The following is a 22,227-nucleotide window of genomic DNA, read 5'->3' on the forward strand; positions in this document are numbered from 1 at the left end:
GGCTAAAGCGTTTAGCTATTCTTAGGAAGTGATGATGTGGATGGTGGTCTTTACCAGGAGAGCAGCTGTTCCTTGCTACTGTGAGAGTGGGCCTTGCATTTGCATAGTGACAAAACTCCTGATGTAGTCAGATTGTCTCTCCTATTCTTCATGCAAGAGTGGCACCAATACTGTTGCTGCTAAAAGTCTATTTCTTTCGAGAATCCCAGAGCCCTGCAGAAGAGCTCCATCTTGCAGGCCCTTTGGAACTTGGAGAATTCCAGCAGGACCCTGATCTGTCCTGAGAGCTCTTTTCACCAGGCAGGAGGCAGGGCTGAGAAGGCCCTGGCTCTGTTTGTGACCAGGCAGATTTCCTTAGGGCCAGGGATCCTTAGCTGATTCACACTGCTCTCTGCTCTCTGAAGATCTCTCTGGAGAACATATTCAGAGAGGCAGTCCCTCAGATATGCAGAGCCCAGATTGTGTAAAGCCTTAACTGTTAAAACCAAAACCCTGAATCAGATCTGGAAATCACCCAGTAGCCAGTGAAGCTGCCACAGTACTGGTCATATGTAGGCTCTCCATGGCATCCGTGTGAGAACCTGGCCAGCTGCATTTTGCACCAGCTGTAGTTTCCAGAGCAGGTTACAGGTGAGTTACAGTAGTCAAGTCTGGAGGTAATCATTGCATGGATCACGTGGCTAGGTGCTCCAGGGCCGGTGGACTGAGTCACTCAGTGTAATGCCCCATTTCCTCCATTCCATCCCCATGAGGAAACAAAGTGCAATGTTTGCTTAGGAATAGAAAGGTGTAATTCTGCTTGGGACTGTGCTATTAATGTGCCATCTATAATTTAACCATTGCTAACAGATTTGACATTTATTTATTTAAATTATATACCGCCCTACCCAGTGAACCAGCTCAGAGCGGTGTACATCTTATTACCAACATCAGTAATAATTAAAAAATTCATTAAATTAATTGAAAATCTAAAATAGATCCATTTAAAATTTAATATAGCTTCTGGTATTATAGGATCGTCAGCAGTCTTAATTTATCTTCTGATCTTCCAGAGCTAGAGTGTAGTCTGGGGGCATCTTTTTGATAGGGAGGGCGTGGATATGTTCTGGGACTTTGTGCCACCAGGTGGGAACCAGGATGGAAAATGTTCTGGCCCTGGTTGAGGCCAGATGTACTTCCTTGGGGCCAGGAACCACCAACTGGTTGATATTGGTAGACAGAGAGGCGGCCTTTCAGATATGCAAGATCCAAATTATTAATGGCTTTATGGGTAAGTACCAGAACCAGATCCAGAATTCAGTGTAGCTGTCAGAGCACAGGTCAAATGTATGTCCTCCAGGGACCCTGTAAGGACCCTGGCCACTGCATTTTGGCCCAGTTACAGTTTCCTTAAGCCCAAGTAGAGAAGCTAATGAAGTTCATTCTAGAGGTAAACATTGTCTAGGTGATCCAGGGCCAGGTAAGATGCTAGTAGCTTGGCTTGGCGTAGATGGAAAAACACCATTTACATTACTCTTGAGATCTGTGCCTCCATAGATAAAGGGGCATCGAAGATCACTCCCAGATTTCTGGCTGAGATAGCAACTGACAGTTGGGCACTGCCTTGTAAGTGCACTGCCTTGCTTGGTCCTTTCCTACCTAGCCACAGGATCTCCATTTTTGGAGGGTTGCATTTCAGGTGACTCTCCTTGAGCCATCCTGTCACTGCTTCCAGATCTCTGGCAAAGTTGTCTGGGGGGTGTATATGGATGGCCATCCATTAGGAGATAGAACTGGGTGTCATTTGCGTATTGATGACACCCAAGCCAGAACTCCCAGACCAGCTTGGCTAGAGCATAAAGATGTTGAACAAAGTTGAGGAGAGAATCGCACCTCGTGGCATCCCACAGTGGAGGTGCGACTGTGTCTTCCCAACAGCTACCCTCTGTCTGCATCCTTGGAGGAAGGCAATTAGCCACTGAGGGGCTGTCCCCCGTATTCCACCATCAGCGAGGCAGTGAGCTGCTCATGATCAACTATATTGAATGCTGCCATGAAATCCAGTAGCATGAGTAGCACCGACCTACCTTCCAGCCATTTCTGGAGGTCATCCATCAGGGCAACCTGATATTTCCACCCCATGGCCAGTCCAGAAGCCAGACTGGAATGGATCCAAGACTGAAGTTTCATCTATGCATGCTAGCAACTGGTCTGTGGAAACTAGGAAGATATTTTAAAATCTAATTAATAATATTACACAACAAAATATTATTATAAAACATGCATCAAAGTTGTATTAATTGTGTTGATTTTAATATTTCAATATTTTAATATTTTAAAATTAGAACTTTTAGGTGGAAAGGCACAAGAAAAAATTGCTATATTAACACTGGCAAATACATTTGATCCTGGGCTTGCTTAAGCAGGAATACATAGACTGCAGTCCTAAAAACACTTTACTGGCATCAAGCCTTGTTGAAGAAAATGGGACTTAGCTCTGAACAGACCCACTTAGGTTTGCTCCTCTTAGTAAATTTAGATCTTACAAATGATAACTGCCACTGTGTGTACTCCTAGCCCATAAATATATTCAAAACATGCAGGCTCACAGACCACTGAAAACCTCTTTAGTTCTTCTGTTGACATTGTTTCGAATTTAAACAAACCATGTTATTTAATTTCAAGCTGTTTTTCCATATCTTGAGGTCTAAGGTGCTGTTCTTAAAAAAAAAAAAAAAGCCCGAGCTTGGGAGGCTTATGGTAAAGACACCTATTACCATACTTGAAAGTCAGATCCCAGAATTCACAGCATGATTGCTTATTTCTACCACCTCAGTCTGTGACTATAACAGCTAATTGGTGCATTCCTAGAGCAGCAGCAAAGAAAATCAAGAAACTAATGATACTCAGTGCTGTGTGAAAGACTACGCCAAACCACTTTTGACATGGGCATAAAAATAGTTAGTGCCCACATTCCCCTTTGAAATGTCAGGCACATTGTCTGGATTTGGCCTTTACGTAATAGCTGTCTTGTGGTGTAGTTCTTGACAATGCTAAATTCATTGCGCCATAGTTTTTTCCCTTTATTTGTGTTAGAATGGCTCAGAAATGTATCATTACTGCACATAGCAACAAGCCTCGTATTATGTCTAATGCATCCTTTCCATATGTATATCCATGAACATCAATGCTCCACAGCACACATGAGACTACTCATGCTTCAAAGTTGTAAGAGTTGGAAGAAAGGGCTTCTTGAACCATGCAGAGAACCGTTTAGGAAGGGGTATATTGTAATTTTATTTTTAAAAAATAACATAACATGCATTAATTTCTGCACTGATATCAGACACTATATGCTCGGGGGACCAACCTCATTGGACTAATATGTATTTTTTTGAAATTCAAGAAAAGGGAGTGGGATCCACAATAAATGGCTTCCATGGGGCTGATTGGCTTTTATGAGGGATGAGTCCAATCACAAAATGTTTGGGGGTTTCACAAAATGTTGCGTAGCTGTTTCTAAATGGGTGCTTCTTGTAGACACAGTTGATGTCTCCTGGGCTCTTCTGAAATACCTCCTACTCCAATAAGGTTTTCATAAAGGCAGTACAAATAGACCTTTAGTTTTTGGTTTTGTGTGCACATTTTCTTCCCACCCATTCTCAATGTTTGTGTTTTCAGTGCATTTCTTTACACTCACAATGCCATTTCATTTCATTTGTAGATCACTTTTATGCTACCTATATCCTATATAGACCATTTATATGTAATTTATGTAAAATAATGTTGAGAAATATTCTTGGCATGATGAACAAAACATGGCATGGAAACAAATGTTCAATTTGCATGCGGGGGAAGTGAAATTGAAATGGACACTTTGGAGCTGAAGCAGCAGAGATGACCAATAATGTAACATCCCTAATATTTACAGGATCGCTCTTTTGGTTATCCAGTGGAAGAATGGAATTCAGTCCAGAGGAAAATGAAGTAGGCTCCATAATGTTACAAAAGATCTGCTGGAATTTGCTTACAGTGATACCATCCAGCTAAAGTAATGATTTCAAGTCTACTGAAACCTTGTCATAATGGACTGAAATCCTTTTGCTTTCACTGTGACCCAGTCATGACTAAATTTAATTGACAGTGAATATTTTACCAATCTCACTGGGCAGTGCTAAGCAGAATGACATCCTTTTAAGCCCATAGACTTCTATGGAATTACAAGGTGGTACCTCTGTATAGGTTTGCTCTGTAAATGTATGGCTGCTGACAAACATACAGGTTATTGTGGGTTTTCTGGACTGTGTGGCTGTGGTCTGGTAGTTTTAGTCCCTGATGTGCCAGTAACTATGACTGGCATTTTTAGAGGTAGGACATGGCAAGATGGAAATCTCTTTATGCCAAAGTGTGTAAACAGTTGCTGGGCATATTACCGCTTGGGGATCTGTCTGTCTTTTGGTCTGAAAGGGACACCATTATGGTACATTATAATACCAGAACAGGGCAGCACAGAAGATAGTGAAAGACCTGTGGTACAGGAATATCCATTAGTTTGGAACACATAGGTTCCAGCTCAGAAAACAGGTCCAGAATTCTTATGATCAGTTAGCTTTCTCAGTATTATTTATCCCAATATTACCTAATTCATTTATGATCTCCGAACTTATTCCTCTCTTTTGCATACATTCCAGTTTTTCATTGCAAGCAAGTTACTTCCTCCCTACAAAAATTCTAGTCTGGTTATTACATTCACTCTCCCCCCCCCCTTGTGTGAGGAAACCAGCCATTGAACATATGAGGGCAATATGTCAGGCTAACAGGATGTTACAGTTTGATTTTTACACAGTGATATCAGGGCTCTCTCAGCCTCACCCACCCCACAGGGTGTCTGTTGTGGGGAGAGTAATGGGAAGCCGACTGGTAGAGAAAAGCAGCATATAAGGACCAACTCTTCTTCTTTTTCTATATAAACTGAGAAGAAAACAGATAGTCATTCCCAAATGTACAAGTTTCACTCTGCCACTTACAGTATTTTCTCATGCAAATAGTCTTCTAATGTAAACTGTGTAATACTCAGTTTTTAAAATCATGTTTTGGAGTTCCCTGTGTAACACAAGCCAGTGGTAGAGCTCCCAGTTTCAAGTCCACCTCTCCAGTTCAATAGATCAATTAGCAAATCAGCTTCTGTCTGAGGTTCTGATCAGCCACGGCCTTTCCCAATGGTATAACTCAGTATAAGACAACTTCATATACTCAAGTTGCTACATCCTGTTCTGATGCTATCTGGCATATACTTGACATAAGATGAGATGAACATAAGAACATAAGACGGGTCCTGCTGGATCAGGCCAGTGGTACATTTAGACTAGCATCCTATTTAATGCAGTGGCCCACCACTTCCTCTGGAGGGCCAACAAACAGGGCACAGAAGCCAAATCCTCCCTGTGCTGTTGCTTTTTAGCACAGACATTCAGAGGAGAGCCAGCTTGGTGTAGTAGTTAAGAGCGTGGAAAGCCAGGTTTGATTCCACAGGTCCCCAGCTGGGTGACCTTGGGCTTGCCACAGCACTGTTCTGACTGAGCAGTGATATCAGGGCTCTCTCAGCCTCACCTACCTCACAGGGTGTCTGTTGTGGGGAGAGGAAAAGGAAGGCGAATGGAAACCACTTTGAGACTTCTTCAGGTAGAGAAAAGCAGCATATAAGAACCAACTCTTCTTCTTTGTCGTATTTATTGCCTATGAACATGAAGGATCAGCATGCCTACAGGAGCAGCCTGCTCATGTGAGCTGAATGTATTGTGAGAATTAGTTTTCATTTATTATTACTGTATTTCATATCGCATGTAGAGATGAAGGGTTTACAAATCAGGAACATATGATAGTGAAGAAGATAGAATAATGGATATACGTTGCCACTTAATCCAATGGATTTCATCTTAGAGTTTGACTTTGGACAACTGGTTTCAAATTTTAACTCAGGTTACAGACTGTGTGGCAAAATGCCAGTTGAACAAATTGCATGCATGTTTCCCTTAGTAATAGCAATGGAGCAAAGATTTATATGGTTACGGTAAACTGCCCTTCATGACCAATTTCAACATGACCAACATTCCAAGAATAAGCAAATGTGGACTGTTATGGCACAATGATCCAAAGATTCTACCACCTTCCTGTCATGCTAAATTATCTATTTGGACTTCATCCCAAATAGAGTAGATCTCATACAATCTAAAGTCATAATCCAACAGAAAGTTTTCTTGTCCTGTTAAAATTAAAAGGATCTATTCAAGAGCATAATAGCAATGTTAAGATTTCTGGTTTTTCTGAGTTTTCTGAGTTAAGATTTCTGGTTTTTGCCCTCTCATTAATTAATGGACAGGATGAAGGACCAATCTGCCTGTTCCTTCTGAAAGCAATTGACAATATAAGGACTGGTACAGCTGCATGTTATGCTTGAAAGACCTCACCGAGAAACCATCCGGTAAACAAACTGGGCTAGCACTGCAGTACCTGGATGAGTTGATACCTGGAAACACTGTTGACTGTCTCCAGTTTTTGTGATTCCAGTGGTATGAAGACAGTTGGTGGAGTGGTCATGGACATGCTGAATGAATATAGCCTGAGTTCTGATAGGCCTTTTTGATTTTTCAGCTGCAACTATAATCATCCAAAGCTCTCTTTGCTTTAAGCCCCATCCAGTTCTCCAAACAAATCTCTGAGCTTCTTTGTACAATCATTCAAAGATTCCACAGTATTTATAGAAAGCCCTGTGCTGGAATTTGCAGATCTGATTGGTTTTTTATATTTTTCCTTAGTACTTAGGTATGTCCCCGAGGCTTCAATTTTATGTACACACATCTGGGAGTAAGTTCCATTGAACATGTAGGGATTTACATGCACAGAATTGTGCTGTAAATCACTTTACTCTGTATGTTTTATTTAATTCTAATTTTTGGCCAAGGTTTAATAATGTAGCTGCTAACATAATTTAAAAATACTACTATTGTAACAAGGTATCCAGACCATTGAGGTGCCAGATGATTGGAGGCAGGCAAATGTTGTCTCCATCTTCAAGAAAGGGAAAAAGGAAGATCCGGGTAATTATCGACCTGTCAGCTTGACATCTGTAGCTGGCAAAATTTTGGAACAAATAAACACTCGGTCCTTGAGCAGCTGGAACTGAGAGCTGTGATTTCTCAGCATGGGTTTTGCAAGAGCAAGTCATGTCAGACCAACCTTATATCTTTTTTCAAGAAAGTGACTACCTTGCTGGGTCAGGGGAATGCTGTGGACATAGTTCATCTGGATTTTAGTAAAGCTTTTGATAAGGTTCCACATGGTATTCTTGTTGACAAGTTGGTAAAATGTGGTATGGATCCTAATTCTGTCAGGTGGATCAATAACTGGTTGACAAATCGTACCCAGAGGGTACTTGTTAATGGTTCAGCATCTTCTTGGAAAAGAATGACACGTGGAGTACCCCAAGGATCTGTCTTGGGGCCTGTGTTGTTCAACATATTTATAAATGATTTGGATGAGGGATTAGAGGGGATACTTATTACATTTGCAGATGATACTAAACTGGGAGGGATAGCAAACACAACTGAAGACAGCAACAGAATACAGAATGATCTTGATAGGCTCGAGAAGTGGGCTAAACTGAATAAAATGAAGTTCAATAGGGACAAATGTAAAGTTCTGCATTTAGGTAGCAAAAACCAAATACACCAATAAAAGATGGGGGAGACTTGTCTTGGCAGTAGCATGTGCGAAAGGATCTAGGAGTCTTAGTAGACCATACATTGAACATGAGTCAGCAGTGTGACTCAGTGGCTAAAAAGGCAAATGGGATTTTGAGCTGTATCAAACGGAGTATCGTGTCCAGATCACAGGAGGTGATGGTACCGTTTTACTTTGCTCTGGTTTGGCCTCACCTGAAGTACTGTGTTCAGTTTTGGGCGCCCCAACTGAAGAGGGATGTTGACAAACTGTATGGTGAGGGGTTTGGAGACCAAGACATATGAAGAAAGGTTGGGGGAGCTTGGTCTGTTTAGCCTAGAGAGGAGATGACTGAGAGGGGATCTGGTAACCATCTTCAAGTATTTAAAAGGGTGCCATATGGAGGAGGGAGCAGAATTATTCTCTCTTTTTATAATAATAATAATAATAATAATAATAATAATAATAATAATAATGATGATGATGATGATGATGATGATGATGATGATGATGATGATAATGATAATAGTTAAAACACAATAAAATCCCCATAAAAACCCCAATTAACATCAACAAAAGTTACATATAACATATAAGTGGCGGTGGTCACAATTCTGATCTTAGTTACCTGACTTCCCCCCAAGTTCAGCCTGATGGAGAATAATATTCAGAAGAGGGTGGCACCAATACAATAGATCTAACAATGATCTCGGTTAGAGATCTCAATATTGGAGGGGATCCTCTGATGGATTTGTGGGAGATCTGCCCTGGCCTCAATCATATGCCTGGCGGAAGAGCTCCGTCTTACAGGCCCTGCAGAAAGCTGGTAGATCCCGCTGGGCCCTTAGCTCTTCTGGGAGCTCATTCCACCAGGTTGGGGCCAGGACTGAAAAGGCCCTGGCCCGGGTCGAGGCCAGGCGGACATCCCGTGGGCCCGGGACAACCAGTAAATTCATACCCGCAGAGCGGAGTGCAGTGGGACAGACCAGAACGAATGGGATGAAATTAATTCAAAAGAAATTCCATCTAAACATCTGGAAGAAGTTCCTGACAGAGCAGTTTCTCAGTGGAACAGGCTTCCTCGGGAGGTGGTGGGTTCTCCATCTTTGGAAATTTTTAAACAGAGGCTAGATAGCCATCTGATGGAGAGGCTGATTCTGTGAAGGCAAAGGTGTGGCAGGTTACGGTAGATGAGCGATTGGGATGTGAGTGTCCTGCATAGTGCAGGGGGTTGGACCCATGAGTTCCCTTCCAACTCTATGATTCTATAATTCTATGATTCTATCCAGTCAATCACCTCCATTGCATTCATTTTAACTATGTCTCATACTAATCTTCATGTGTTTCTGGCACATATGAACTGAGGAATTTACCATTTCCCTCCTATTTCCTATTACAGTTTATAGTGATTTTACAGATAACTATTGTCCAGGGTTCACTGCCAGCCTATGCCTGGCCTCAAGATCCCTGCCCAAGAGAAAACCAACCATGAGGGACCATGGCAACAGCAGCTCCACACCAGGATGCCAGGTCCTTCTGGGCACCCAGTGGAGAGTGGGAGGTGAACTTACTGGGAATTGGGAGTTTCTTCACACATTTCAGCAACATGCCCATGTGACTTCCAATATGATCCAGAAGTGACATAGGCACATCAGGGTGAAGCTCCAGATTCTGTACAAAAACTGATAGCATTAGCTTCTCCCACAGAGTGTTCATCCAAAATCCACCCCAGTGTCCCATTGTAATGTCTTTCCTTTTACTCAAGCTCCAGATTTTCCATATTTTGAAGTCATTGTAAACATCTTGAAAGATTTTGTAGAAGTGGGCCCATAGCCTGCAAATGATTAGGGTGGGCTGAGTCAAATGTGTACATGGGTGATAAGCCATCATTATTTATTTTCTCTGCTTTATTTCAACATGATTTTACACCTACCCTTGCAGGCTTTTTTGTTTGTTTGTTTTTTAAGGAGGACGTTTCAGGCCTGCTAACTGGTAATTCTGTTCTAGTCAATTGCACAGAGAATTCATATTTGGAAGATTTTTGACAGGATTCACACCTTTTTAACTTAGCTCCTTCCTGTTTCACACAGATAATTTACATTTCATAGAATAACAGAGTTGGAAGGGACCTTCTGGGTCATCTAGTCCAACTCCCTGCATAATGCAGGACATTCACAACCTTATTGCTCATCCACTTTTACCTGCTACTCCCTTGAACTTTTACAGAATCAGCCTCTTTGTCAGATGGCTATCTAGCCTCTGTTTAAAAATTTTCAAAAATGGAGACCCCACCACCTCTCAATGAAGCCTGTTCATTCACTGAGAAACCTCTCTAACTCACAGGAACTTTTTCTGGATGTTTAGATGGAATTTCCTTTGAAATAATTTCATCCCATTAGTTCTGCTCCATCCCTCCATGGCAAGAGAAGACAACTCTGCTCCATTTTCTATATTAGTTCTTCTCAACCTTCCTAATGCTGCGACCCTTTAATACAGTTCCTCAAGTTGTGATGACCCCCAACCATAAAATTATCCAAGTCTTCTTTTACAGAAATTAAACTGAAACTGACCAATGGCATGAAGATACATTGTTCATGATTGTATATAAGTTGTTTTTTTCCCCTGGGTTTCTCAGTTTAGTTCTGCCTTCTGTCACACCATGCTGATCTCGCTCTTCTCCACTGCTCCAGACAGACAAATGCTTTATCTCAATCTACCCTGTAAGGATGTTGTGTGGATGGTTCCCCCCCGGCCAAGCTGCTTGCCCTGCAGCGACCCCTGTTAAAGGGTCGTTCGACCCCCAATGGGGTCCCGGCCCTCAGGTTGAGAACCACTGCTCTATAATACTGCCTTTTAAATACTTTAAGATGGTGTTGTCTCCTCTCCAGGCTAAACAGACCAAGCTCCCCCAACCTTTCCTCATACATCTTGGTCTCCAAACTCCTCACCATCTTTGTTGCCCTACTCTGGACACTCTCCAGTTTGTCTACATCCCTCTTTAACTGTGGTGCCCCAAACTGAACATGGTACTGGAGAGTGTCCGGAGAACTTGCAGAACCCTTGTCCATCATCTTCGGGACCTCTTTAAGGACTGGAGATGTCTGGGAGGACTGGAAGAGAGCAAACGTAATTCTGATCCTCAAAAAAGAGAGGATGGATGACCAGGGATACTACAGACCAGTGAGTCTGACCTCTGTTGTGAGGAAGATAATGGAGCAGATATTAAAGGGAGCGATCTGCAAACATCTGGAGGACAATTTGGTGATTCAGGGAAGTCAGCATGGATTTGTCCTGTCAGACCAACCTGTTTCCTTCTTTGACCAAGTAACAGGTTTGCTGGATCGTGGAAATTCGGCTGATGTCATTTACTTGGATTTTAGTAAAGCTTTTGATAAGGTTCCTCATGATGTTCTGATGGATAAATTGAAGGACTGCAATATGGATTTTTAGATAGTTAGATGGATAGGGAATTGGTTAGAGAACCACACTCAAAGAGTTGTTGTCAATGGTGTTTCATCAGACTGGAGGGAGGTGAGTAGCGGGGTACCTCAAGGCTCGGTGCTTGGTCCGGTACTTTTTAACATATTTATTAATGATCTAGATCTGGGGTAGTCAACCTGTGGTCCTCCAGATGCCAGCAAACGCTGGCAGGGGCTCATGGGAATTGTAGTCCATGGACATCTGGAGGACCACTGGTTGACGACCCCTGATCTAGATGAGGGGGTGGAGGGATTGCTCATTAAGTTTGCAGATGACACCAAATTGGGAGGACTGACAAATACTCCAGAAGTTAGAGACAAAGTTCAACGAGATCTGAACACAATGGAAAAAAGGGCAAATGAGAACAAGATGCAATTTAATAAAAAATAAGTGTAAAGTCATCTGTGTCAGAAAAAAGAAAAGCATGCCTACTGGATGGGGGATACGCTTCTAGGTAACACTATGTGTGAACTAGACCTTGGGAATACTTGTAGATTATAAGCTGAACATGAACAGTCAGTGTGATGCAGCGGTAAAAAAAGGCGAATGCCATTTTGGGCTGTATCAACCGGGGCATCAAATCAAAATCACAAGATATAGTCCCATTGTATACGGCACTGGTCAGACCACACCTGGAGTACTGTGTGCAGTTCTGAAGGCCTCACTTTAAGAAGGACGTGAATAAAATTGAAAGGGTACAGAGGAAATAATTTAGCAGAAGGAATATGTATATACATTCTAGGTAGATAAGATATCAGGTTAGATAAAGGTGAATGAGGCTGGACAAGACTTGGGCAATGCTCAATACAAAATACAAAACCCTGCCAAGCTCACACACTGTGAAGCATCCCTCCTGAGTGCCCAAGTATCACTCCTAATAGTAAGGTTTAGCAAGAATGCAAAAAGGCAGTTCTCTGGCTTGAATCTAAAGGACCTGCAGAAAAATATACTTATTTTTCTGCAAGTAGAAATAGTGTTAAACAATATTGACTCTCTATAAATAGTAAAGATCTTTGTTGACAGTGACTATTCTGCTGCAAAATTAGTGCACTCAGGGAAGACATGGAAGATAGATTATAAATAAAAAGGTGGTGACAGGTCATACGTAGATTGTTGCAGCCAAGTTTAAATTTAGCAACCTGCTGCTGAATATTTTTGGATAATTATATAATTTTGCATGTAAGACTTTTGAATAAAATGGAATGGGAAAGATTTTTAATTTATTATAACATCAGAATCTTTCATAATGCTGACATAAAAATATTTCCCCAAAAGAGGACAAACACAAAGGAAGAAATAAAATGCATTCAATTATATAGGGCAATATCTACCCAAGAGGTTTCCTGCATGTGAACCATTTAAATCAATGTAGTTCTAGTTCATTGCTGTTTCAGAGAACCCACCCCCACTGGATTGTATGTATAGTTGGCAGAAGAATAGAAATGGCAAACTAGAGATGGAATGAGAACCAAAGGTCGCCTAGCCTATTTTCCTTCACCAAACAGGGACATTTTCAGATCCAAGCACTCCTGGGCCCCTTCCGCACACATAGGATAATGCACTTTCAATCTGCTTTGGCAGCTGGATTTTCCTGTGCAGAACAGGAGAATCTACTTCTAAAGTACATTGAAAGTGCATTATCTACTGTGTGCAGAATATGCCCTGGAGGGTTTGACTTTATCAGGACCCCTCCTGGGCCAGACTTCAACCCAGGAGTAAATTCTTCACCTGAGGGTAAAGATGCAAGCTATGGACTGGATGCAATCAACACATCCAAATTACAGTGGTCAAACTTGTGATAGAAGGAACAAACAGTGGGTGTGTAATGAGTAACTGTCTACAAGCACCTTGAAAAGGACTGCCAGGTATGCTGTTGATTCTCATTCCCATGGGATAACAGTAGTAGTTAATCATACAGTAGGGATCATACAGTAGGAATAAAAAAGAAATCCCTTATGTTTATGTTATACCCAACAATCTCAAGCAAAGTAAGCACCTGGTACTAAAAAAAAAAAAAAAAAAAAGCCAGCCTGCTGTTTATTGATATGTCATCCCAAGGATGCCCAGAATAAGGAAGGAAATACATTACAGGGCCTAAGATCATTTGAATTCATTCTGCAACTTTAAAAGACTTTCTCAAATGACATAGCTTTCGAGCTCCACACAGGACTGCTGAGAGCCACCATGGGCCCCAAAGAAAAGTTACATCTGCATCCCATAGGGTCATAACCCAAACCAAATATCATAGCAGAACAAATTATTTGGCTGGCTGTTACCATAATAATAAAAGGATCCCCATGTCCACCCTTAAGAATATCAAAATTGGCCACCAGCTTCAGGATGATCATGGAAGTTTAAGGGCCAAAACTGAAAATATTGGAATATTATGGTCCAGGTCCTTTCCCAAACCCCCTCCAACCCCCCCCCCCCATTAAACTTGTAGAGTGGTTAAAGTGTCAGATTAGGATGTAGTATTTTACCAGATTTTATCATTTTAGCTTACTTGGTGACCTTGAGCCTTTCACTCACTCTCAGCATAACCTACCTCACAGGGTTGTTATGTGATTAAAATGGAGGAGAGGAGAGCAATGTAAGATGCTTGTGGGGAAGAGAACTTAGAAGTGAAGATAGATAAACAGCAAATCATGAGAGGAAAAGAACAAAATGAAGAACCGTCTGGAAAAGAAACAAATGCAGGGAAAAAGAAAATGAATTTTTAAATTTTTTATTTTGTTGTCACACATTAACATGGCTGCCCCTTTGCAATATCTGGTTGGGTAGGAGCTGGCTAGAACTAAAAGAAAAAGGAAATCATAGACTGATGAAAATAACAACCTTGTCGTATGGTTGCTGACCTTAAAGTGGTACCTGGAGATCTCCCTCTATTACAATTGATCTTCAGACAATCAGACAAACAACATCAGTTCCCCTGGGGAAAATGGCTATTTTGAAGAGTAAACACTATAGCATTATACCCTCTTGAGGTTTCTCCTCTTCCCAAGCTCCACCCTCCCAAGGCTTCTGCTGCCTGGCAGGGCCTGTAGGTTGCCCTGGATGGTATTATTCCGCTCCAATGCTGATAGGTGTAATAGGTTCTGACGAGCAAACAGTTTCCCTCAGCCTCCTTGTAAATCTTGCTAAAAGTCTCTCCCCGCTCAACAGTCCTGGTTCCACAAAACCTTTTTAAGGGCCTGTAAAAAAGGTACAGTTTGTATGCTGCAAGCCTCCAGCCTACAAAGACATCATCTGACTTATTTAGAGACCCATCTTTTGCTTTTTGGATCCCCATATAAAACAGTCTCTGTCTAGTATTCCTTTTTGTGTGTGTGTCTTTTAAAAGGAAGGACAAATACAACATTACTTCAAATAAATAAATAAAAAGAAGAAGAAGAAGAAGAAGAAGAGTTGGTTCTTATATGCCGCTTTTCCCTACCCGAAGGAGGCTCAAAGCGGCTTACAGTCACCTTCCCATTCCTCTCCCATATTTGTGGTTCATCTGTTAAATCCAAGCCTGAGCCTTCGGGGAGGGAAGTAAGTAAGTAAGTAAGTAAGTAAGTAAGTAAATAAATAAATAAAAATAAATAAAATACATGTATGCATACATAGCCTCAGGACATGCATACTAATAGGAGAACAGAGGAAATGAAGTTGTTTTAGTGGCATGTGTGAAGTTGCCTTGAAAATGTGACCAAAATAAATTAAAATCATTTGATGAAGAGATAAATAGCCTCAGGGATATCCTAGTTCCAATATGCAAGGCAAGTGATAGGATGATTAATAGATTGCACTGATGTTCTAGTTCTCTTCCTTCCAACCCAATCAATGTACTTATTGGTTGAAGATATGGAGAAGGTTAAGTTACTCTTGACAACTTTCAGCGGCATCCTTGCCTGACACATTGAGACACTCATCCACATGACAAAACTCATATTTAATATTACATTTATGCAAAATTTCTAATCACTTATTTTGCATCATTAACTTTGATGTTATTAGGCTTAGAGCTAAAAGGATTTCCAACTATGAGTCTGAAAAGTATCACCAAGTTTCCTTTCTCATTTAACAGTAAAGAAGAAATATTGGCAACGGCTGATGAAGACATATGGAATAATTCCAGGGCTTCAGGTATAAAATCCCACTCAATTAGTTCTTCTTTACTGCGCATGTTAATTAAAAAATAGAGAAAGAATGTAACAAAACAAGCTGATGGATATTATTCAGGTGCAATTTTTGTTAACCCCTTCAGAGTCAAGCATCCCCAGAATTCATTGTTTGGATGTGGATGACAATGAGATTAACCCAAGCAAAGAAAACATAAAAGATAAAAATGTGAAAGATAATGAAGAAGATAACGAAGATAATGAAAAAGAATTAGAACTGTTGGTAAGTGTTATCCTCTTATATGCATATTGTTAGACAATATGAATTTATTCCTCAAAAGGAATGAAATACTTCCCAACATCTAAAGTCTTCATATATATACTAAATAATCTGTAGTTGATATACCAGTTTGATCTGTTTCATTACAAATGAGTGGTCTTAAAGTAATAACATCTCTCTTCTTTTTTATCACAGGCTATAAATGACTATTTGAAAACACTAGAAGAATAATATTTCAGAGTTCTCTCTTTCTAGCTTCTGTGAGCAATATACACTTAATACACACATTGCACATTAGTAAGGCTTCTGTATTTAGAGGGATATACACAGACTGTGGTGGGATACTGTTTAGCCTGAAATGGCTGCTTATGAGGCTCACCATATAGGAGCTACAACCTTGTGAGAAGCCACTACTTGTAGCAGCTGCCTACTGGGTGAGGTGAATGTTGTTGTATCTCACTACTCTACACTTTCTTTGGTTTTTGGAAGTTCCCTTTTCTTCCCTGATCGATAAATTCTGAACCAGGAGAGGGGGCAGTTGACAAACCCATTTAAGTCCTTTTGCTCCCCCTTGCGTTGTTGAGATCACTAGTACTTTCCAATTGCAAAACAGACCATTTCCAATGGGAAGTTCCATTGTGAAGATATAATCTGCACAATTTTTACAAAATAAGGTCAGCTTCCACTTGCATTTTAGGCCACAGAGGAAGGAAATGTATCCATTGACACAGGGCAGGTAGTTTGGAGCAGATATAATTTGCATAAATAGGATAAATAGCTATGAAATATAATGGTGATTCCTTTTAACTACATGAAAGCTGGAACACAAGGGAATAAGAGTACCACACAACCCATATGAATAATGTGTTGAATAGATTCTTTATATGTAATTGCAAAGCCTTCCTACGTCTAACTTTAGGAAAGTTCAAAGTTGTCATCCACTATAAGATCCTTCAATACTGGAAAATCAGCACCATTAAAAAAAAGAGAGACGGCAATAAAATGATATATAGATATATATAAATAAAATGCAGTATACATAATAGTATAATTATACAATAAATATCCTCCAATAATAGTCTGCTTAATAAAAAGAATCGCAGTGATCATCTGCAAAATAAATGAGGAGTATATGTGCGTGCCATTCTGATTTTAATTTGCCTTATGTGCCGTGTAATGAATTAAACAATGGCGGTCTATAATAAATGGAAATGCAACCAAATCTTTGAAACCCATAGGCAATGGCTCACAAGACAGCTCAGCAGTTGACAAGTAACATGAGCCTTATGTGAGAAGAAGGAGAAATCGTAAGATTTGCATATAATTATTGAGATCATGCAAATGTCAGTTATGAGGAGGGAGAGAGAGGGGAGAAAAAACCAGGCATCTCACTATTAAATCCTGACAGTTGGCATCACTGAAGAGCTCAGATACATTTGAGCACCAGTTGGCAGAGGGTCATTAAAACAGAATTTGCAGAAACATTAGTTCCTTCCCTTTTCTTTGAGTGACGTTTTACTATTAATAGTTTGCAGAGGCTTTGCAGAAAACATATTAATAAGAGATACTGTAATAGGGGTATCTGCCGCAAGTGTAAATGTAATAAGAGGTGCCCAAGAAGCCATCCTCTAATTGATTGGTATGGAACCATCAGTTTGACGATTGGGAAGCAAGGCAAGAATGCCCTGACAAGCAAATGCAGTTGAATAATATAATGTGAGACTTGGAAGAGAGGAAAGAAACTTCATTTCTGGCCTTCGCTTTGCTAACTTGTTTTGCACTTTCTTGAGGACTCTAAAACATTCAGGTCTGAAACCAGTAAAAGGGTCCTGGGAGGAATGAAGCAGAGATAATCCTCATCATATTTGTCAGTGTGCAAAAGTATCTTTATTTTACTGGACAATGCCGTACATTCTCCAGCTTTGATATACTGTGTCAATGCACTCACTTTAAAATAAAACATGCCCATGAATTAGTTGAGCTTCCCTTGTAGAGAGTATATTCTCTTTAGGATTCATTTGTATGAAATGGACTTGCAGCTTACTGAGCTCATGAATAAAGAGAAAGAGAAGGGGGAGGCTGTGAGAAAGACAGCAGAGTACTATTGCATGCTATATTATTTCTTGCTCTTTTCTCAGTCATCTATTTTTTTTAAATACAAGCAATGTAAATTTTGCAACTGATTTAGAACATATTTCCCCGAAAGCTTTTTTTAAAGAGTTGTAAACAGTTGTTTTGTAATTACTTCCACGTTCAGACATATGGACGGATACATAGAGACATATATGAATACAGCCTATATGCGCACACATTTCCTAACCATTCATTTTGATTCTGTTGTTCCAGCTCAGACATCACTTCATAAGAACCAGAGGTTCTTCCAGAGATGAAAGCCATGAATACGTATCCAAGCCATTAAAATTTCCAAATGACCAACAAGGTTTGGGGGAGAAGGTTGACTCTGGCTTGGTTAGGCAACCTCTACCTATCAGTTCTTTGACAGGACATATTTTACAAGAGCAAGAAATGCAAAATACCCAGAGGTATTCCACAGTATATGATTATAGTCAGTTACCTCCTGAAAAACAGTCTGCAGTAGAATCAGTAAACAATAGTGCACAATCTTTGGAATGTTCCAGCACAAGTGAAATCCTTTTATCACAGGAGTATTGGCCTGGAACAAAGGAAAATGAGGCTGCCTATATTACAGATGTTATGGCAAGCAAACAAGGAATGAGTCATACAGATGTTTCTAAAGATGAAACTGATAGTATCACAGGAAGTGAAACAATAAAGAGGTTGTTCATCAGTGAGCATGATTATGATCAGCACCAAGAAGCCTGGGAAAGAAATTCTGAAACAGTTCCCTTAAATCCTAGCGAACCAATCCCATTAAAGGAAAGTATATTGGAAGAATGGGGTGACAATGTGAAGCCAGTTCACGAGCAATATGTGCACAAATCTTCTTTCCAAACCTCTGATTCATTGTTGGAAAACATTGTCATAAATGAACCTAAAAAGGAGATCCTTGATAACAAAAATCAGCCATATTTAAGAGGAGCATTACATGACAACACCTTTGCTGATGTTGATGTAGTAATAACTTCCTTAGGAAGACCACATACCAAAGGTAATGATGTAGAAGAAAAATACAAGACAGAGTATAATATTCATAAGGGAAAAGAAATCAAACTGAGCATTTTAGAACATCCTTCAGAAAAAGATCAAGCATACCCTTTAACAGCAAATCCTGCTGATTCCAAACACCTTATTGAAAAACAAAATCAATCATGGTTGTCCACCACAGATAGTTATGAATTTGACGTAGCAACTGAGGTAAGCCAAGGAGAAGTGGTGAAGCCTTCTAGTGAGCTAGGTGAAGTAGAAGCTGAGACAATTAATGAATCAACAGAGCTTCCATGGTTAAATAAAGATAGCTCAGTCAAAAGAAACATAGAAAAAGAAAGTTCCATTTTAAGTAAAGATTTTAACATAATGGACAATCATTCAGAAGACACTCATATAATTCAGTTTTGCACAAGTAACCCCAATTTTGTAACAACAAAAGGTGAAGCAACCCCTACACATTTTGCATCAATAAATCAAAAGGATGTGTTTGATGCTGGGGGAAATGTAGAAAAAAGGAAGTACTGTCAGAGCTACAACCCAGAAAACATAAGTATTTTGGAAGCAGAGCCCTGCCAAAATGAATCTGAGAGGGTTATAACAGGTGGTGAGAGCAATAGGGTTGGGCTAGAGAATCAAAGTTGGAGTGCCTTAGAAAGTCAATTGGCAGAAAGAGAAAGTGAAGCCAATAAAAGAGTGGAAATGAAAGAGCGAACAGGTGGTGAAGCCATGTGGGGAATTAGAGATAATACAAGATGTTTGAATGTAACTCCCACAAATGAATTGTTTACCTGCCAAGACTCAGTGAGATATGAAGAGTCTTCTGTAGCTGAGTACGATAGTGCAGGGGGAGCTGAGGCAGGTACAGCAGCTTATATAATTAAAATGACATCAGAAAGTACTCCAGAAAAAATGTCTGCTGGTGAAAAAGCAGTAATTGTTAAGCTACCTCAAGAGACTGCACTAAGTGACAGGCCCACAGAGGAAAAGGAAACAGTGTTTGATATACATGAAGGGAGAAATGATGGTTCCCATTATCCTCTTTGTCAATGCAATACAGTGGGTGTATTATATGACACCAAATTTGAAAAGGAATCAGTTTCAGATATTTATAATGCACGCACACATGAAACAGTGCAAGGAGAAATGATGTCAGTACCCAATGCAAGCAAAAAGCTTGCCAGAGCAGAACTTAACAGTGGAAATGATTCACCATTAAGTGAAATATTATGGACTTCTGCTGCAGAAGGAAAAGCAATCATGGAGCAGGATTTACCTTCTGAAACATCTCTGAATGTTTCACAATATCCTCAGCCAGGCCTGCACAATGAACTGGCTGGAGAGGAAATAATTTTGGGAACATTTCACTATGTGGATACTAAAACTGAACACAAAATGTCTCCTAATGAAAATGAAGTGTCCAGTTCTTACAAAGGCACTTCAACCCCAGCTTCTGTAGAGTCCATGGAAGTTCATATTGCTGAAAGAGGCAACCCATCCCATCCACACATAGAATCTTCAGTCAATATTTCAGTTTTCAGTCCAACAAGTATAATAACTGAATTTATTCCAACTATTTCTACAGAAGAAGAATTTCAAGATCCTCCTCAGAGTTCAGCACTATTGCCTTCTGGTGTGGAGGGAGGAAGGAGTGTGGATGAGTTTGTCCAACAACCAGAGCTCAAGGTGGGGAAGTCTCTAGGGCCAACTATTTTAATTAGCCAGCCCACTGAAGATACGGAAGAGCCAGGTTTTGGATCTGAAGGTATAACTGAAGAGGAAACACTGAACTTGAATACTGAAGGATATGACAACCAGACAAGGTTTGATCATGCAGAAATTTCCGGCCAACAAAATGGAGCTTGTAGTTTAGCTGCTGAATGCCAAGTTTTAAAGCAAATTGGTTACAAAATACTTTATTTCCTCTTATTTGTTGTGTTTTGTGTAACTCTTTACCACTATGATTTAATTGTTTGCTTTGCAATGTACTTATTTTCATTGTATTGGTTATATTGTGAGGGCAGGAGAAGTAAGGAATCTGTCAAAAAGGATTAAAGACCCTGCTGTCTATGTGAAGTACTTAATATTTAATCTCAGTATGTCCCAAAGGACAGCAACGTCCATTCTTAGAACCAATGCAAGATTCCCCCCGCCCCAAGCATTACTTAAAAGGAATGCTCATGAAGTTTGCTCCTTCATAATAAGTAATTATTCTGCATAGGACCATTATGTTTGGATCATTAAATACCAATATGAATATGAGTTCTAAAGCACATCAAGTTAAAATTAAATATAGCTGCTGTTCCTTATCAGGTTATGGAGATGTGATGTTAGCTTCTTCAGATTTTGTTGCATTCATTTGTTTTGTGGTATAGCTTCATTTTTTCCCTCCAGAGGTTTTGCTGGGGAGGGGTAAAGATTATATATAGCAAATAAATTAAAAGGGAATGGCATTATGACTAACTCAGTATTAGGGCATGTCCTTTGCACATGTGTTTTGTGTTCTGGCATAGTCCCTAAAATGGAAAGAAGAGAAGCAGACACATCACCCAACTTATGGTACCATGTTGCCTGGGGCATTTGTACATCATTCCTCCACCTGAGCTCATCCCCATGATGTTCCTATTTTGTCAAGTGAACAAATATGAATGAGAACCAGCATTGGTTTGAAGGGTTCTGATGCACTGGATTCATGAACCAGGGCCTTCCTTCCTCTCCAAAATATGCCCTGTGGACATGCCTTTGCTATAAATATTGACTGTGGATATAATCTTGTGCATGCACCATCAAAATGTATGGGAACTATACAAGAGCGCAAGAATACATCCAATGATCTATTGGTATTATTAACCAGAACATTTTGCTAGAACTCATTTAATAAGTTACATAGGGGGACTTTTCTGTAATGAGCAATATGAAGACTATTTATGTCTGCACAGAGTCAAATCTAGACTCCAGAGTTGTTATGATGTATGTGTTAAAAAAGCAGGCTCTTACTGACACCACCGACTGATATGATATGGACTGCAATAAAATGAAGGATAAAAGTTAGAGCCTAATTGTCTTCAGGTTCATGTTTATATATATATTTTTTGTAAATGAAGGCTGTATAACCTAACATGAGAATTTCACTTAATGTAACGTTATTCCAGTTGGATTTTCTGAATGATGTTGTTTTGACCATATTGCTTAAGAGAGAGAATCCCAATAAGCATTACATGATAGTAATAAACAAAATTTGAATGGTTTGTTTGTGTAGAATACTTGAAAAACAAAAGAGAGAAAAAGAATCTTAATAACTTTGTTTTGCACTAAGTGAATGTTTAGCTTCAAATCTATCCATATTGGCAGTTCAGATCAGACTGGTATAGATTTTGGCAGAACCAGGCAACTAGTGTAGAATCCTGAAAACATTAGGTACCTCCCCCCCCTCAAAGCAAGTTTCTTCTAATCCTTTAATTGTCATACATCCAACTGCTTTGTTCCAAAGACCTAACAATACTTAAGACTGAAAAAGAATTATACCAGAAATATAATTTTGTA

At 40.0% G+C, this 22,227-nt stretch overlaps 1 protein-coding gene across 2 annotated transcripts in view; it reads left to right on the forward strand.

The window, feature by feature from the left end:
• The window catches only part of PPP1R3A (protein phosphatase 1 regulatory subunit 3A), a 32,528-nt gene extending 10,598 nt beyond the window's left edge, over window positions 1-21,930 (forward strand). For both annotated transcript variants that reach the window (XM_077338486.1, XM_077338485.1), the window contains exons 2-4: window positions 15,245-15,303; window positions 15,425-15,561; window positions 17,905-21,930. In XM_077338486.1, the coding sequence (XP_077194601.1) occupies window positions 15,245-15,303; window positions 15,425-15,561; window positions 17,905-20,739 (3,031 nt within the window). In that variant the 3' untranslated portion in view covers window positions 20,740-21,930. The remainder of the gene's footprint in view (window positions 1-15,244; window positions 15,304-15,424; window positions 15,562-17,904) is intronic.
• Window positions 21,931-22,227: the final 297 nt, after the last annotated feature.

The sequence above is a fragment of the Paroedura picta genome, chromosome 5 (assembly GCF_049243985.1).
Source record: "Paroedura picta isolate Pp20150507F chromosome 5, Ppicta_v3.0, whole genome shotgun sequence".
Taxonomy (NCBI): Eukaryota; Metazoa; Chordata; class Lepidosauria; order Squamata; family Gekkonidae; genus Paroedura; species Paroedura picta.